Raw genomic sequence first — 18,699 nt, forward strand, 5'->3', positions numbered from 1 at the left:
AACCTGGATGACGCTGGGCCAGTTGTGCGCCGCCCTATGGGACTCCCAATCACGACCGGATGTGATACAGCCTGGATGTAGGTTACGTGTGTCCATGCCCATCATGAAACGAGAGACGAGAACCTCGGTGAATACCGGTAAACTTTGTATTTGGAAGTTATTTTCCTGTAACAATTGCTCGTTTCCCGTTTCACATCTGTGAAACCCAAATCCTTCTGTAGGCTACCCCTACCCTAGGCCTACTATAATGAAGGCTGGTTCAACAGCAATGCTTAGTTTTTTTAAAAAATCCTGATGATTGTATGACATCATTACATTTTATATTCATTTATTGTTGTTGTTGGAAGAAAAAAACGAACAGATTGCTTGTTTTTCGTTCCATTTTTATTCAAACCAAACTTAGAATAAGTCACACTGTCCTGGTTATGTGGTGAAAACGTCCATGATGCGCATGCAATTCAGCTTCTGGAGAAGTGTAAATGCGTTCTGTATGATGGTTCCAATATGTATACAAAACATGATATTTAGGAGCACTCTAAAGGTGAGTGGACATTCTCCCCTTTTTCTTTATATTGGATCTTTGTTCAGCTACTGTGAAAAGTTTGGATGTGCTTAAAACCCTCCATAGTCTGCATTGTTGTAATACTCTATTATATGCCCGCAAGGAGTAATTATTGTGAATGTAAGTGTATTTAGACATAGGCTATTTACAACAAGTTGTTGATTTGTTTCCAATTTTATTTGAATTATTTGCTTCCTTTTTTAGGCCTTTATCAATTATGAATTGTATCTTGCTAATTGACAACGTTTGTCCATGCTCATCCATAATGTAATTTACAGTAGGCCTAGCCCCTATATCAGCGTGAATCCTATGTATATATTTCAACATTGAAGCCATTCAATTACTTAGAACAATGTGGACTGCAAACAGGTTCAAGCAAAGATGGGAAAGGTCTAGATTTTGTCATTTCATTTCTGTAAGCGGTTAAACAATGTATAATGGACTAACATTGGAATTGGAGTTGATACAAAAGCATATACATAAAAGACATTAAATACACAACTTGAAGCAACCACATATTTAGCCCTGGAAAACGTTCTGATTGGCCAGTGAGGGGCCAAGCCTGACACACCCACAATTGGTTAATTCATCAAAACCCAGCCCTTTTGTGCCACCAGCCCATTTGTGCCACCAGCACCCCACCGATAATTGTTGGTTGTGAAAATAGCAAACATATTTGTCGTCCAAACCCCCCCCCCCCCCCCCCCCGCTACCTACCGCCAGCGCATAGATTTACCATTGCGTTAGATTTGTTAATCAATTACAAATTACATGACCCTCCCCTGGACTACATTTTAAAATACTAAAACCTCTCCCTGACTGAAATTGAAAAATCATGACCCTCCTCCATTTTCCTCCGGGTAACAATTGTGTAAATTTCGATCACTCCCTTATGCATAAGGGGACATGAGATGTGAGTTTAACTACCCTACTACCTCCCCATTCTGTTACATCATAACACCATAGGTCTTTCCCCTTTTTATACTATCAATAGTTGTTTCTCTACACCCTATAAATATAGGCAAATCGATGTGAAAATGTTCTCTCTTGTTTATGGTGCCAAAACACTCTCTCTTGTTTATGGTCCCAAAACTCTCTCTCTCTCTGGCTCTTTCACGCACGCACAGACACACACACACACACACACACACAGGAGAACTATCCCACTACCCCTGGTGGAGGTAGTCACTATTGAAAGAGCCAGAAGTGGGTTTCAGATTTAGGGTACAAGGTTCTGCAAGTCTACAACGTCAATCAAAGCCGGCTTGACCAACCCCCTTTTCCCTTCGGGCCAGCAGGTTGTAAAGCCATTAAAGAAAGCATCAAGGATTTTCTTCCCAATAGACCTCTTAGTGCGAGCCTCCCTTTCAAGCTGTGGTTAAGGTTGGGGGGGCGAGGTCTCCTTGTTCCTAAATGAACCATGTACTGTTTTTGGAGCGCAAGATTCGGTATTATTCTTATTCACAGCGCTGTCTTCCTATTCGAAACTTTTGAGAGAGCATCCACCAGCAACATTAAGGTAAATCGCATACTTTTCATTCAAAAATTGTTTAAAAAAAATTAATTATTATCCATAAAGCCGTGCGCTTCAAACATCATTGTTCTCAACGCAAATGTCTGCTCGTGTATGCCGGTATTTGTGTGAAAGCATTCAAATGGCAAGAGATTACGCTGTTTTCTGGAATAGCCTTCTAACCCATGCTTGCCTGCAACAATTTCAGTCCATTCGGTACTATTAGTGAAGTCTAGGTTTTGCGCCTTCTTTTCCGCTATCCGTTTCATGCCGAACTCCTTTTCTAGACTCTTCATGCTTTAAGATCAAAGCCCCAGCTGGAGCCTTTATTTCTGCCTGCCTGGCATTTCCCGACGCTGTTGAAGTAGCTGCACATTATTAGAGAGCTTCGTGGTCCACTGGACTAAAACTAATGAGGCAGGGACGGAAGACGAGGAAGGATACGGTACTGGATTGTACTTCAATTCAAATTGAAGGGAGGTAATCTGGAGACATGGGATATTACAAGAGGATCCCATGGGCTAACAAAGTAGCCGCGGCTCGTTTACCACTAACCAACATCAGGGAACTATGTTATAATACAGTTTATGAAAAAAAAGTTATGGGAACATTTTACAGACAAGCTTCAAACCGTCTACATACGTGAAAACAGCATTTTTCAACGATATGGTTTTCCATTTCCAAGGGTTCATGTCCGTTATTGATGTATGCGTAACAACTCAGGCTATTGAACCTTCCACATGGCATCCACCTGACCGGTGCCCGGTCGCGGCAGGAGTTGACCCGCTTAACTCCAGTAACATTGTAATACAACTGTCCCATGCACAATTACCCAACCCCCCCACCGCCGCAGCCTCCAAAAGTATACTAATTTGTACTTCCCGGGAGGTCCATTGTTTGAGAGCCTGGAGCATTAAAACGTTTAAAAAAAGTAAATAGTCTATTTAGATTCCTAGATATCCAGAGGGCATTCAGAAAAACATATGGGGCTTGCACATTCTTGTTTGGACAAGCATCTAGCCCCCCTAGTTGAGTTACAGAACTATCAGTCTTTTCGGATTTTTGCTCATGTTTGTGATTTGAGCAAAAAAAACTTTTTTGTTTGTTGCCATTACCAGTTCTTGAATTCAAATTTGTGGTTATGTAAAATGAGCGTGTTGTGAAATCTATATGACTGTCATATAGACTATAGACCAGCAAAATATGCAAACACAAGTCTTCCCAAAATTATAAAACTAAAATTACAAGGCAAACTAAAAATACATACAAAAAATGTCTGCAAATCATTCAAAATGTGCAGATGAATATAGGTTCTATAAACAGAGTTTCTACTCTTGAGAGCTATTGAGTGTGAAACACTAATCATTGGGAAGAAATCCTAGGCCCTAGAACAGTGTGGCCAGCCATGGCAATGTCTGTGTGCTGTTAATGCACTCTAATGGTCAGGTTTAGAGGGCTACGATTAACCTGAAGTCTAGACAACAGGAGTCAGCTTCAGTTACTCACAGACAGTCACAGGCCCTTTCATCTAGCACTCGTTTTTAGCAGCCCTCAATCCTCCTTCTGTCTCCATTCCCCCTCCCTCCTTCCTTCTCTTCCTCCTCCTCCCTCCAGTCCCTCATCCACCTCTCTAACTCATCAAAAGCACAGTAATGCTCTTAAAAGTCTTGGCCTGTCTCTACCTCTGTAAAGAAAAGATATTCATAGCCAACCACCAGCTCTGTTTTGAATTTTAGGCTCTTTCTCTCTCTCTCCCCCCCCCCCCCCTCTCTCTCCTTCCCCCTCTCTCTCCCTCCTAAATGGATTACAGGTTTTGGTTAGGTTTCTGCTTTCCTTTAAGTCACAGAAGTAAACTGTATTACCCCTGCATCTTTCACCACTTGGAATAAACTCTGAATGTCTATAGGTTTTAATGCATACCCCAGGAGGTAGCGGCAGCCCTTTTTGGACTCTGCTCCAGTCAGTGTATCCAAGCACGTGTTAACAGGTTTGTCCGGTGGAAAGTGTACCAGAGCACCATAAGTGGTCGCAATGTGTTCACCGAATGGTTTAGGGAAACACTCCCCAGTGTGTGCTTCTTCATGCAGGGAGGACACACTTCAGGAACAGAGAGAAGCATAGCAAAGTCAACCATGTTACTGCGTTGCTTGCTGCCCTTACTCCTACACACAGACGGAACACTTACAATGGGAATCTTGTGCGAAGGCCACCTAAAGTGATTTTCGGTCTTTTCGTTTTCCGTACCCGCTCGGGGTTTAATGGAACAGTCCGGCCAGCTGCTGCTGCCAACTGCAGTCTGCACAGCAACCCTACTGTTAGAGCTACAGGGCTTTTCCCGACACATATAGGAAACAACACAACTGTCCCTTATGCCTTCCTTATGGGGAGATAGAAGAAGAGACAAAACGGTTCTGGACAACCTAAACCACATCGAGACGGACATACACACGCAGCAAGCACTCGCTCGCGCACACGCACGCACACACATGTGCATAATGTACACACAGTGTAATACACATGTAAAATACTCTGTCTCTGCCAGGACAGTAGTGACGGGAGGGAGGAGGTCCAGCGGCAGAGCCGGCACAGCCAGAGGTACCAGATCCGAGGACAGCAGCCCGACGAGGTGGCCCAGTGGTGGGGAGAGTGGAGCAGCTGGTCCACCTGCTCCAGGACCTGTGGAGGAGGGGTGCGCTCTCAGGAACGACACTGTCTGCAGCAGAGGTAAAGATACACCATCACTGACCTGACGAAGATCCACTCTTTGGTTGAAACGTTGCCTAACAAAAAGGTATGTGCCGGAGCAATCGTGTGTGCGGGGCCGTACATTATCTCTACAACCAGTTTTTCCTGGTCAGAAAATAAAGGCCAGCACTTCTCTGAAGCTGCCACTGCCTGCTATGGTCTTTAGGCAGTAGAGAGCCAACCCAATGCTAGAATTAACTAGGCCAGTGGGACCAAGGAGTCAGGCTGCTAATCATTATGGCTACTCAAATTGGTTGAAAAAAAGTTTAGAAAAGTTAGCGTGCCAACTCATTAATGTTGTTTGTGGAATACTCTCCTGGAGGAAAATTAGACCCAACACTTACATTTGTTTTTGAGTTATAACACACTGTATGAGATTTCTGTAAGAGTGACAATATTTCCCACAACATGCTAGCTATGATGACAGCTACCAAAATTAACTCCAACTCAATTCTACCATACTCTAAAGTCAACCAATCAAGACTTATAAAACGCTTCCTGTTTCCTGCTGTCACAAACTGTTATGACACTCTTTACACCATTACACTTATGACAGCCTAATGTAGGCATTACAACACACACTTACTTCCAAGTGTTCCGGAAATGTCTCCCAGCAGTGGTCTGACCAGGACTGACAGGCTGCAGTGCTGCTAACACACAAACACACACACACACACACAGACACACACACACAGTTTGACCCTGAACTGAACCCACTTCTCATACTGGGGGGTGTCAGTCCTCATCAGCGGGTTTGACTCCAGAGTTCATTTAAACGGCTGGTAATTGGGGGCTCAATGACCTCCGGTCTGAAGTGTCTATGTTCAATCCTGCCTGACTGCCCCTGCTGTTGGTGTGTGTGTGACATAACATGTACTATAACATATAACATGTATATCTGTTTTGTTTGTGGAGTGATCAAGCAATAATGCTGATGGATTTGTTTGAGAACTGGGCTTGTTTAATGGAAGGTGGATTGGGGTTTTCATTAACTTGACAGTTATGTGGATTAGCAGTTTCTAGGGAGACAAATACAAAACGTCATATTTCCATATGGCTTAGATGTAAGTATAGGTTTTGACCCCACCAGTTTTCTTTTGAAAGAATAGGAGGTCGAGAAAGAGAGAGAGAAAGAGAGAGGGAACGAAATAAAGAGACAGAGAGCGAGAGCGTGAAAAAGAGACATGCCCCCCCCCCCCTGACAAATAACCTCCGGGGCACCCTCTTGCGGTCTGAGGAATGTCCTGTGGAATGAACATCAATCCCGCCGGTCAGCGGTTCCACATGACACGGGCCAGTCTGGCCGGAGTGACAGCCATATTTATAAAAGGGCTTTTAGTCAGGCGCTGGGCCATTTAGGGGGAGATTCCTCCCCAGATAAGCACCAGGGTTTGACTTTGAGCTGTTCCACCTGGCGCCCATTAACACTCCCCCTGTGTGGTGTGGGGGTTTGGGGAGGGTGAAGGGGGGTGGGGAGAGAGAGAGAAAGAGGGAGATGTGAGTAAAGAGAGAGAGAGAGGGTGGGGGGTGGGTGGGTGAATGAAGACAAAGAGAGAGACAGGGAGAGAGGGAAAGAGAACAAGGGAACGAAAGAGGGGAGATGGAAAGGGTGTGTTAGAGAGAGAGAATGAGAGAGAGAGAGAGAAGAGGAGACCCACATCTGGAGGGGAGGAGTGGAAGGAGTGTTGGGGAAAGCTCTGAAAAAGCTTGGGAACGTTCAACATCTGGAGTCTAGGTGGGGCTCAGACTGTGAGAGCTAGATGTGTCTATCTCATGTTAGAAAAGTAGGCTAAACATGAAGGGCTGACTCCTTAAAGAGATTACCACAGTGGAGATACTAGAGTAACTCACCTTTTTCTTCCAAGTACCTAATGTATAACCTGAGCTTATCGTGAACCTTTGAGGCCACTTCCACTTTACAAATCTTAAGGAGTACACTGTAAGACCTTTAATAACAAGGTTCAAACTAAGGTATCTTTATTGTAATATCACATTGTGTCTGCTCATGCCAGATAAGTATGTTTAAAACCCTTTCTCTCCAGACTCACTGCCACACAGAACATCAACAGCTCCTTCTGTGTCGGCTCTCCGAAGCAGTATCAGCTATGTCCATTTCAGGTATGCTTTTACACCAAAACCAACAACAGTTTTTGCTAGGCATCTATTAGCTTATGCACCATTGCCCGAACCAATTTCTAATGGATTACGTTTACATTGATTCAGCACCCTTTTGAAAGGGGCAATCTGCAGTTGCTACAAACCTTTTGGACTTATAAATGAAGGATATATACTAATAGATTCCTGAAGAATATACAGGTAGCTTATAACTTCCAGATGAGCTAAGTTTAACTGTCGTAACCTATCGGAACCCAAAATATGTGCTTGTTTTACTCCAATGTTTGGAAACATTATACATGTAAACAAACTCTCTATAGCCTCCAAATATGCTCAAAACTGTCATTTTGATATCTTGGATGGTCAGTCCTTGCATCAATAGCTCAGTCTACTGTATGCATTTAAGATTGTTTACATTTCTCCAGGCCCATCCCTCAGCTTTTTACCTAAACAGAGGCAGGGTGACCCGTTGTAATTGTTTTCAACTGCGGACTGCCCTGTTAATGGGGAATATGACCCTTTAGACTAAAGATGTTTCAGTGTCACGGTCCAAAAAACATGCCTTGCCTACTCTACTTCCATTCGTTTCTGAGACTTGGTTTACTCTTGTCTCATCCTGCTGTTCTCGTCTTTCTCCCCAGCCCTGTGTCAGTACCAGTGTTAGCTTCAAGCAGCAGCAGTGCTCCCAGTTCAACGCCAAAGCCTTCGGCAGGAGACACTACGAGTGGGTGCCCCTCTATCCAGGTAAGCAATGAATTAGTCATAGGTGGTTTTCGTTCTCTAAAACGCTATTTTGCTCAGTCCCAATTATCTCTCCTTCCTATAGAAGTGTGCAGTTGTTCACCTTCACTGATTTGAAAAGGAAATGACTGGTATAAGAAATATGGTGAAGACTCCCACTAGCCCATGCCTCCACCAATCCTATGCTTTTAGATTTGTGGGAAGTAATGAACATGTGCATACTTCAGGAGATAAAAGCTGTTACTGGGATGCACCTTCTATTTCTCCCCCTCTCGCTCTCCTTCTATTTATTCCTTCATTTGTCTCTTTGTCTTTCATTCTTTTGTCTGCCTCACTTGGCGGTTGCCTGCCAGAATCAGGAAACGAGTACCTTTCCATAGAACGTCTTGCATCATGCTTTAAGGCCCCAGTCCAAGGCTTATGTCATCTTTAAACTCAGACTATTATGTCTCGGTTTCTAGGTAAATGACATATAGACATGACAAATTAAAAACATTCTCACTCATATCTAATCGCATTTGAGTGAATTTCTCAATCCCTTTCTAATCAAACCTCCGTTCTAGACGATAACCTCGGGGACTGGCTTTTGTAGCTAGCGTCAAAACAGCCTTAACGAACTTAAGAGTATCTGAACATTTCTTTAAGTTGTTCTCGGTCACTTCCTGTCTCAGATGACTACATCAGTATCTCCAACAAGCCGTGTGACCTACAGTGCACCAGCACCACAGGGGAGAGGCAGCTGCTGGTCCCGGCCCACGACGGAACCTACTGCCGGGACGGCATCTACCAGGGCGTCTGCATCGAGGGACAGTGTCAGGTGCGCCACAGGGATCGCTATTAGGACCGTACACTTTTTTCCCTTGATCAATCTCTTGAGTCTCTTTTGGTTCAAAGCATCTGCCAAGCAATGCCAATCAATGCCCTTTGGACCTAGGTCTGTAATGAGTTGTTGCCAGGATATTTTTTTTAACCTGATTAGCCACTTGAGTCTCGTTTGGTTCAAAGCATCTGCCAAACAATATACCTAGTTTTTCCTGGTCAGGTCACAGAGTTAGGAAAAGGATCCCAAACTCATAAGGACTTTCTTCTCTCCTCTCCCCTGGCTGCCCTGTACTACAGACGGTGGGTTGTGACGGGAAGCTTTACTCCAGTAAAACGGTAGATACGTGCGGTGTGTGTGGCGGGAATGGCAGCTCCTGCTACAGAGTGTCTGGATCTCACCGGAAAGGGAGCACACAGTTAGGTATATCTTAAGTAGTGCCAAGAGGTTATACAGCATATCCTACCTTTTTAAGTGCCCTTCTAAACATCTATAAAATCAAAGAGCCTTAACCTCCATGTCACTGTGTGCCTGGAAATAAAGGCACAACTAAAGTGGGTGATCTTGGTTTTTTCCCCCCTTTGAATCAGGTTATGTGTTTATCACCAACATTCCTGTTGGTGCCACCGACATCCAGATCATTGAGAGACGGAAAACCGAAAATATACTGGGTAAGATTCAGATCATGTTGTATTGAATTTTATTGGGATACAGTAACTAGAAATTGTGAAACTTAACAAGCGGAACATGTTTTGGAGCAGAACAACCTTCATAGTTACTAGAATTAAGAAATATGAGCTGTTGTTGATTTCCGTGTGATTACCATAGGCCCTATCCAATCAAAACTTGTGTCTGGGTTCGTGGAATAAATCTAAAACAAAATTAATTTAGCGAGAAAGTTGTTACAGCTGTTGTCCATAAGATCATATTGCTTTCCTCCAGCCCTATCCGATGAAGCAGGACACTTCTTTTTCAATGGGAACACAATTATCGACAATCCCCGTAACTTCCGTGTTGCTGGCACAGTCTTCAAGTACAGGAGACCCGCTAACCTCTTATCAGATGGATTTGAGTACATCATCGCCCAAGGACCCACTGACCAGGGGCTAAACGTCATGGTAGGTATTTAGGTATGTACTGTCTGTAGGTAACTAGGGCATGTTTTCCAGTGATTCCTCAAATAGACAATTGACATGTTGGCTTTATTGTAGTGTGATTGAAAGGCCTCTTACATTTTTTATACAAGTACTACAACCTGAACGGAAAGATGCCCCACATCACATACGAGTACACCGTACCTCGCACCCCAGAAGCCCGCGCAACAACCCCAGTAGCCTCGCCTCCAGAGGAGGTCCAGATACGAGCACTGTCCGTTGTCGAACCAGCGGTCCCAGAATCATGGGCCCCGGTGGCCCAAGAAACAATGGCCAACGCCACTGCCACTAAACTCTCCTTGAATGACAATGAAATTGAGGCCAGCGAGGACTATGGGAAGCTGGGAAACCACAGTGGTGTTCGGGTCCCGGACAACCCCCCGGAGGTCGACCATGACCTGGATCATGACCATGAAGGTCTTGTGTGGGAACTACAGGCTCCTCTCAACCTCAGTCAACCACCAGCCATGCTGGTGTTCAGACCGGCCAGTGAGATCCACCACAACAACCTGGAGAATAAGCTAGGAGACCAGGGACATCCTGCACCTGCTAACTACAGTGAGTGTTGAGTATGAAGTTGATATCTGGGCTGTGTATCCACTTGACTATTTTACAGAGAGTTTTGACTTCCAAATGTACATACATTGTTGTATCTGTAATGAACAACTGTAACGACATTGGCCAGTAATCTGTCACTTTTAGTATATAAAGTATATAATTGCGGGATATCAGCAAACAGTTTTGATGCCCTTTTGTGATGGGAATGTTCTGTAGAATTTTTAATGAGATTTGAAATAATTTCTATGTATTTTACTATATTTTACAAGGGACAGACTCAAACTTGATCGATGGCGACTCTCCTGGTCCCAACGGCACCCACCGACCATCCAAGCTCCTCCACAGGGGCCTGTTCCTGGACCTGGTCTCTGAGCCAGGAGGCCTCAGACAACCCTGCCAGGATGGCTCCAACATCTGCCCTCTCCTGGAACTCAACACCAGCTCCTCCCTGGACAACAGCCTGGCCCAGCTGGAGATCTACCCAGGCAGCCTCAAACTCCACGAGGCCACAGCTGAGGACAACGCCCCCTATGGACTCCTTTTCGAACCAGAGCCCAACGGGACAGAGAGTTCCAACCTCGTCAACCTCCACCAGGTAGAGCCGGTACAGGCCCCCGACACAGAGAGGTGAGCTGCCTTAGTGGAGGGGTGGGGGGGTGAGGAGGGTCTGCCGCATTATATGCACTTTAGTTTGATGTTATGTGTTGACCCTTTGCCTTTGTCATATTGAATAACCATGACATGCTTTCCCCTCGATGGTACCTGCCTTTATATTAAGTAGATACATTGCTAGGTTCAATTTGGTTCAATTCAGACATTCAATCACCTTTCTCCCTCTCCCTCGATCTCTTCCTCCCGTTCTCCGGGTTTTGTCCTTCTTCCTCCCTCTCTCCCAATGCGTTCCAGCAGCAATGAGTTTGAGGTGGGATTGCTTGACCGTGACATCAGCCTTGCTGACATGTACAGATGGAAGGTATCTGCGTATGCACCCTGCAGTTCAACATGTACCACAGGTGCAGCTACCAGCCACACCACACACACAGTGTACACAGACACACACACATACATACACCTCCCACATTGTACACACACTGTATACACATATTCTCACACATGTTACACAAACATAGACACGCACCGGTACTGGCAAATCACTTAGTGTCTCTTCTCTCCACGTTGATCATACCTCTCACTAAATATACTTTAGTCTCATTAACCAACTTAACGTAAAGGATACATGTTCACTGGGATGTTTTGTTTAACCCTGACTGTTCAACAGCGGTGTGAGTGTCGGTATTATATTGGTCATGGTAGTCTACGTTTCCTTGCCCAGGTATCAGTACGTCCTACGCCCTGTGTGTCCGGTATGACGGCTCTGAGGTGGACGAGACTTACTGTGACGCTGTGACCAGACCTGAACCCACACACGAGTTCTGCACCGGGAAGGAGTGTCCACCAAGGTTAGATATCCCATATGATCAGTTCCACTGCCACATCAGGTTGGGGTCCTCGTGGACCAGGAAATAGCATTCTGCATGGTCTTCCGTTGGCTAGGACCTGATGGTTTCAGAATAATGACTGGGTTTTGCAGCTCCTTTGAATCACTGTGCCTGTTGGCATTCAGTCTGCCATTCCCTTCACACAAATAAGAAACTTTTCTCCAGTACAATTGCGACCGACTGGAGTTCGAACCTGGTTGCCCTGCAGGCCATAAGATTGCGTTAGCCGGCGGAGCTAAAGCCTTATACTAACGGTTTGTTCTTGGGCTGACTGGGTCTTCACCCTAGGTGGGAGACCAGTCGGTGGAGTGAGTGTTCGAGGACGTGCGGCGAGGGTTACCAGTTCCGTACGGTGCGCTGCTGGAAGATGATGGCGCCAGGCTTCGACAGCTCCGTGTATGACGAGCTGTGTGTGGCTGCAGAGCTGCAGAAACCAATGGCACGCAAGGCCTGCAAGAGCAAAGGCTGTGGCCCACAGTGGGAAGTCTCTGACTGGTCTGAGGTGTGTGTGTGTGTTTTTTTATTTTTATTGTGTATCTGACAAGGAATCTTTAAGATAGAAATATATCTTCAAATATGTGTTCTGGGTAACAGTAGGAACTATATGAAGTTGTATAATGTTAGCTATCATACTTCAGCGCTGGATCACGGGTGGTTAGAGGGGCGGCAGGTAGCCTAGTGGTTAGAGGGGCGGCAGGTAGCCTAGTGGTTAGAGGGGCGGCAGGTAGCCTAGTGGTTAGAGGGGCGGCAGGTAGCCTAGTGGTTAGAGGGGCGGCAGGTAGCCTAGTGGTTAGAGGGGCGGCAGGTAGCCTAGTGGTTAGAGGGGCGGCAGGTAGCCTAGTGGTTAGAGGGGCGGCAGGTAGCCTAGTGGTTAGAGGGGCGGCAGGTAGCCTAGTGGTTAGAGGGGCGGCAGGTAGCCTAGTGGTTAGAGGGGCTGCAGGTAGCCTAGTGGTTAGAGGGGCGGCAGGTAGCCTAGTGGTTAGAGGGGCGGCAGGTAGCCTAGTGGTTAGAGGGGCGGCAGGTAACCTAGTGGTTAGATGGGCGGCAGGTAGCTTAGTGGTTAGAGGGGCGGCAGGTAGCTTAGTGGTTAGAGGGGCGGCAGTTAGCCTAGTGGTTAGAGGGGCGGCAGTTAGCCTAGCGGTTAGCGCGTTGGGCCAGTAACCGAAAGGTTGCAAGATCAAATCCCCAAGCTGACGAGGTGAAAATCTGTCGTTCTGCCCCTGAACAAGGCAGTTAACCCACTGTTCCTAGGCTGTCATTGTAAGTAAGAATTAGTTTTTAACTGACTTGCCCTAGTTATATAAAAATCACTCCGGAGTGAAGGATCATAATAGTGAGTGTTCTCTGAGCATTGATGGAGGGCGGTGTGGTCGTTTCCTCTTTTCCAGTGTTCCGCTCGTTGTGGGGGACGTGGTTTGAGGAGTCGGGAGGTGCGCTGCTCCATGGAGACGCGCCTGTGTAACGAATCCTCGCGGCCACTCAGTGAGAAGGAGTGCGAGGGACCGCCCTGTGACCGCAGGTGGACCGTTTCGGACTGGGGCCCTGTGAGTTAAACACCCTCAGCTGCACGAAGGTCTTAGCCTAGGCACAGCTAACACCCAGGGGTTTTCCCCCAGGGATATTCACGTGGTCAGGAAGAAACTCCTTTACCTGTACAGGTTCATCAACTACTCTCAGATCGTCATGTTCTTGCGCCTTGGCAGCAACAATATGGGCCGATAAAGAATCTTGATATTGTACTTTGATGATATATCATTGATAGGAAATCAACACAGCTCCTCTTGATCTTGAATACGCTCTCCCTCCTTGTCCCTTTGTATCCCTCCCTCTATTTCCCTGTCATCACGTATTGTCTCTCTCATACGTCTTCTTACTCTTCCTTACTGTCCCTCCCTCCCTCACACTCTTCCCCCCCCCCCCTGGCTGTCTGTGTACTCTCTAAGTGTTCAGGGGCCTGTGGCGAGGGCAGGATGACGCGCTACGTGGCGTGCAAGAACAGCAACGGCAACGTGATATCTGACGGCCAGTGCGACCTGGACCTCAAGCCCCTGGCCGTGTACCCCTGTGGGGACAAGAACTGCCCCGCGCACTGGGTAGAACAGGAGTGGGAACAGGCAAGTGTGTGCTGTAGCTTTATGGGAAGGAAGACTTGCCTAACAGGGCGGTCACAACAGCCTCCCAGTACAAGTCAGATCTTTCATTTGAGAGTTCACCGCGAGTTCAGCTTCAGCCGCTTCTATTTCCATTCCGTTTCATTCAATACGCTTGACGAACATTGTCGTAGCCGCGTTAAACAAACATTGTCATGGTAATAACGCAACAAACAAGTCCAGGCCTTACAAGCAAGGACAAAACTTAATGTAAAAAAAAAGACATGAAAAAAATGCATGCGGGACTACGGATGACTGGTTTTGGGCGTAACAGTCTTCCTTTCTTACCTGCATGTACCACTGTCTGAAATGCGTGATCCACAAAGGAACTACATGTAAAGATGACAGAGAAGCTGTGGCTGTGACAATCTTCTTCTCCTCTCTCCCTCTGTACCACCAGTGTAACACCACCTGTGGGCGGGGGGTGAAAACGCGGCAGGTGGTGTGTTCCGGCCTGGAGGAGGGCGTGTTCAAGGAGTTCCACGGACAGACGTGTGACTCCGCCCTCAAACCCGAGGAGAGCTCCGCCTGCTTCGAGAGGCCCTGCTCCAAGTGGTTCACCACTTCCTGGTCTCAGGTACATGTCATTAGAGCAATCCAACCACTGTCACTGTTACTCACTTACTTTAGGACCATCAATGACTCCTCTCCATCGCACTCTGTCTAGGGCAGTCTCCTCTAGCTCATTCCACTGTTATTTAGATAATTCTATCAGTATAGTTTAGTAGTGGATGTGAAAGAATCACTGTAGGGTTTGTGTGATTCTCTCACTCTCTCCCTTCTCAAGCACAACACAAAATGTGGACGCTTGTCTCTTTTTGTTCCTGTGTATGAGTAATGTCATTGCCTTTCTTCTCCTCCCATCACAGTGCAGTAAGACGTGTGGCAGCGGGGTGCACGTTCGGGAGGTGAAGTGTTACCAGGGGGAGGAGCTAGGCCACAGCTGTGATTCTGCCCTCAAACCTGAGGCCGGGCAGACGTGTGAGGTGCAAGCCTGTCCCACAGAGGCCCCAGGTAGGAAGAACGCTGTCTGTCTGCCTAACTGTCTGTCTGTCAAAATGGCCACTGTAATATTGTCCCCCCTCTTCTCCCCCCAGTTGAAGAGGTGTGTCAGGACAAGGCTACGGCCAACTGTGCCCTGGTGCTGAAGGTGAAGCTGTGTACACACTGGTACTACAGGAAGGCCTGCTGCCAGTCCTGTAAGGGCAAGGCCCCGTAAGGGCCAGGGGCCCGCACTCACAATGGCCCCCCACAGAATGTGAAGACAGTCCCCATACAGGACACCTTGCACTGTGCCCTGGACTCTTTTCCTTTAGATTGTAGACTTGTCCTATAGCCTGGTTCCAGAAGTTATATGGCCTGTAGCCAACTCGGACTTGTTTTCATGCCAAAGCTACGGGTAACTGCCAAAATAATGGAAACGCCAACATAAAGTGTCTTAATAGGGCGTTGGGCCACCACGAGCTGCCAGAACAGCTTCAATGCACCTTAGCATAGATTATACAAGTGTCTGGAACTCTATTAGAGGGATGTGACACCATTCTTCCATGAGAAATTCCATCACTTGGTGTTTTGTTGATGGTGGTGGGAAACGCTGTCTCAGGCGGCGCTCAAGAATCTCCCATAAGTGTTCAAATGGGTTGAGATCTGGTGACTGAGACGGCCATGGCGTATGTTTTTACATCGTTTTCATGCTCATCAAACCATTCAGTGACCACTTGTGCCCTGTGGATGGGGGCATTGTCATCCACTCCCATCTGGGTAGAAATTATTCACCATAGGTTGAAGGTTATCACCATAGGTGGGCGTTTACCTTGCCCTCTAAGGGGTTGAGTGGACATAAACCATGCCAGGAAAATGTACCCCACACCACAACGGAGCCACCAGAACCCTCATTTACTCAAGTGTTTCCGTTATTTTGGCAGTTACCTGTACACGTTTGGAATGATAAGAAACTAACGTTGCAGAGAGGGGTTCCCTAAAGCACATACAGATGAGACCAGGCTAGAATTGTCCCCCAATCTCTCCTTCCTCCCTAACCACCTCCAGAACCTCATGCCTATCTTCTCCCCTAACCCAAGACCTTCCACCCCCTCCACCTCTCTACCCCCTTTTGCCCCAAGCCCAAAACCCTGGGAGCCAGACCAACTCCCACCAAAGGTGCTATAATACCCTGGGCGTCGGGCGCAAACCGCTCAGTAACCGCTCAGTAACACTACAACTCCCCCAAAGGCAGCTCCTGTTACGTGACTGTATATCGAGCTGGATCCACAGCTCCACGGTCAGGAGAGACCAACCGGTCCGACCGTCCAACCGTGGCTCGACCACTCAGTGCACGGTCTCTCCACCTCTTCTGCTGTAATTGTTCTAAATGTGTACTGTATGTCTCCAGCTGTTTTAGGAAGATCGAAAATAAAAGCCAAGCTGTTTTGGAAGTTCCACGGTTGTTGTTTTTTTGAGTTTACACCGCTTTACCAGGCTACTATAGTACATTCCCTTGGACTTTTCCACAACACTTATAGAGCATAGTAAGAGAACATAATGGTTAGAGGTAATACAATAAACGTTGGTGGCCACAGAAGAACTATGGTATCTGGAAAGACGTTCATGAAATAATGGCTTCAGATGATTGCATCGTTCAGGCTTTCAAGCACAGACTGAAATGTTAGGCTTTACAATTTAGACAACCCTGTCCTTTTTTTCTTGACGGTTGAGTTGGAGATGACGGGAAACATAAAAAAAAATAAAACAAGGGTGACCACTCGCTTTGGCAAATAGACGGGATTAGTGTTTCATGATGTCATGCGTAATCTGAGCGCATTTCAACCCCATTTTGACGTTGTTAGCAAGTGGGGGGCAAGAGTTTAGCAATGGCCTGTTTTTGTACATTCAGTGTGAAGTTAACCCCTTCACTTCCTTTTTCTTAATGCCGCCACCTGAATTTCATCATTTGACTTGAAAAGAGGTAAGAGGTAATACTCGGATGGCTAAAGTCTCCCCCCTCGCTCTTTTACTACCATCGTCATTGAAACTCACTCAACAGTTTCGGTATAGCACTTGGATACAGCACCCGCTGTATGACTGGGGGTTTCTGTCGGTTCTTTTTCTGTTCAATTAGTCTATTTAAATTGTCTGGAATTATCTTGGCAGGTTACTGAGAGTGAATTTGGCTATAGCCAAAACTCCGAAGAATATTGACATAATGATAAATTAGGGCCAATTACAGAACAGTTCATTCTGAATTGCATTTTATCGTATGTCAGCGGTATGTCATTTGCAGTAGTCTTGTTTCGCATTTCGTAATGGTTTGGTTACACCTTATTTGCTTTATGTATGGTAAATCAACAATTTTCACTGTATTTTGTACATGAGAAATACTGCCAATTGTCTGTTGTATTTCCGTGATACAGTCTCCTTTTGATAGCAGTTTTTTTTAGATGCATCCACACGTTCTACCCATTATCTTGACATCTGCCTTCATGGAGGGAGCCCTGTCATTCCCCAAATGGCTCTGTGGTCCCCCCCTGTACAGTTTTAACCAGCAGCGCCTCCTACAGCCCAAGGGCCTGGTCAGAGGGGATGGAAAATTGGGTTATTATTTTACCGTCAATGGACGGAGGAGAAAGGTGACTCTAGTCCTCATAACGCTTGGGTTATCATATGCAGCCTATCATCAGTTTGGAAAATATAGTTCAACCTCGGAGTTGGCCGTGTGCAGTTGATAGTTACATAGCAATTACTATTGTGTTACTGGTCATGGAAGATTTGTCTTAGAAAAAGTACATCATGTTGATAGCTTGTTCATCTTGGTTGAAAGAGTCGATTTCAATTTGCATGCTTTGTCTTTCTCTCACTCGTACTCTCGCCATTCTCTATGGTCAAAGGCCAAGTGTTTAGGATTGGGCGTGACTGCCGTTTGAGACTGCCCAGTTCACCGCTCCACTCCTCACCTTTTCCCCACAGTTACTATGGAGACTGTTGGGAATTCCAGGGTTTCCTGTTTACAGGCCTGGGAGATGGGAGGACTAGTCACATTGGGGCGCAACAACGTCAACCAGTGGAGGCTCCTCAGAGGAGGACGGTGAGGACCATCCTACTCAGTGAATTTCATACAAATAAAAATAGTGAAAAATGAACAAAGTTATAATTTTTAGATAAAACTATAATGAATTTATTCATGTCACCAAATAACTGATTAAAACAGCACCCTCTAGGGTAGCATCCAGATGAGGGAGGACGATTTATTTTTAACGAGCATGGCCTTATTTCTACTACAGCATATTGGATGACTCATTAATTTTCCATTCACCCAGTTCAATGTAATAGCGATAAATTTAGACTACTACACGATACAACATTTTTCCTATACCCATCATGAGGTTGCTACAACCTAGCCTATGAATACAAGTTTATAACGTAGGTGCACACAGGTTGAGAGACAAATTTGAGGTGACACATGGACAGACAGTGACACTCAATGCCGCCTTGCACACTCTTGCCTGCAACTAGCTGATATAAGGTGTAATCATTAGTCCAATTGTTGTAAACTAGAGTTTCTATTGGACAAATTCAGGTAGGTTTATCCCGGTTTTGTTCCTTTTGCTTCCGTTTAAGAATCGTTTTTCAACGAAATCGGCAGAATGAATACACCCCTGATCACACGTAAACACAGTTCAATTTCATAGAAGCCACGTTGTATTCCTTCTCGCATCCATGCGCTCTCCTCCTCTCACCTCTTCCCTTAGCTTGTGAACTTTAATGCACAACACATCAGCTGTATGTGACCAGGCAAAAAATAGTTCCAAGCCAAACCGCTACACACAGCCTACATCGTTGTCATCA

General features: G+C 46.1%; 1 protein-coding gene across 7 annotated transcripts; it reads left to right on the plus strand.

Moving 5' to 3' along the window:
• Positions 1 to 1,745: 1,745 nt before the first annotated feature.
• si:ch211-267e7.3 (ADAMTS-like protein 2) lies at positions 1,746 to 16,296 on the plus strand. 7 transcript variants are annotated; one of them, XM_090182058.1, is made up of 18 exons: positions 1,746 to 2,081; positions 4,623 to 4,799; positions 6,863 to 6,938; positions 7,577 to 7,679; positions 8,348 to 8,493; positions 8,796 to 8,919; positions 9,087 to 9,167; positions 9,439 to 9,614; positions 9,743 to 10,208; positions 10,478 to 10,835; positions 11,115 to 11,221; positions 11,542 to 11,668; positions 11,996 to 12,209; positions 13,096 to 13,251; positions 13,651 to 13,821; positions 14,258 to 14,434; positions 14,727 to 14,871; positions 14,955 to 16,296. In XM_090182058.1, the coding sequence occupies exons 8-18, from the start codon at positions 9,612 to 9,614 to the stop codon at positions 15,074 to 15,076; spliced, it is 2,046 nt and encodes a 681-aa protein (XP_090038184.1). In that variant the 5' UTR covers positions 1,746 to 2,081; positions 4,623 to 4,799; positions 6,863 to 6,938; positions 7,577 to 7,679; positions 8,348 to 8,493; positions 8,796 to 8,919; positions 9,087 to 9,167; positions 9,439 to 9,611; the 3' UTR covers positions 15,077 to 16,296. The 7 variants fall into 7 exon arrangements, 3 of the variants coding, with proteins under 3 accessions (XP_090038184.1, XP_036841630.2, XP_036841631.2); XR_016482478.1 differs by having other exon boundaries at positions 1,765 to 2,081; positions 4,618 to 4,799; positions 13,658 to 13,821; XR_016482480.1 differs by having other exon boundaries at positions 1,765 to 2,081; positions 4,618 to 4,799; positions 11,115 to 11,181.
• Positions 16,297 to 18,699: the final 2,403 nt, after the last annotated feature.

Source organism: Oncorhynchus mykiss, chromosome 8 (genome assembly GCF_057628025.1).
Source record: "Oncorhynchus mykiss isolate SJ-2025 chromosome 8, ASM5762802v1, whole genome shotgun sequence".
Lineage (NCBI taxonomy): Eukaryota > Metazoa > Chordata > Actinopteri > Salmoniformes > Salmonidae > Oncorhynchus > Oncorhynchus mykiss.

Excerpts from the sequence above, each read along its gene's own strand:
- si:ch211-267e7.3 (XM_036985735.2), top strand. The coding sequence starts at position 1,983 with ATGTACTGTTTTTGGAGCGCAAGATTCGGTATTATTCTTATTCACAGC. Across the intron at positions 12,210-13,095 it reads AAGTCTCTGACTGGTCTGAG|TGTTCCGCTCGTTGTGGGGG; the intron begins GTGTGTGTGTGT and ends CCTCTTTTCCAG. Across the intron at positions 13,822-14,257 it reads TAGAACAGGAGTGGGAACAG|TGTAACACCACCTGTGGGCG; the intron begins GCAAGTGTGTGC and ends CTGTACCACCAG.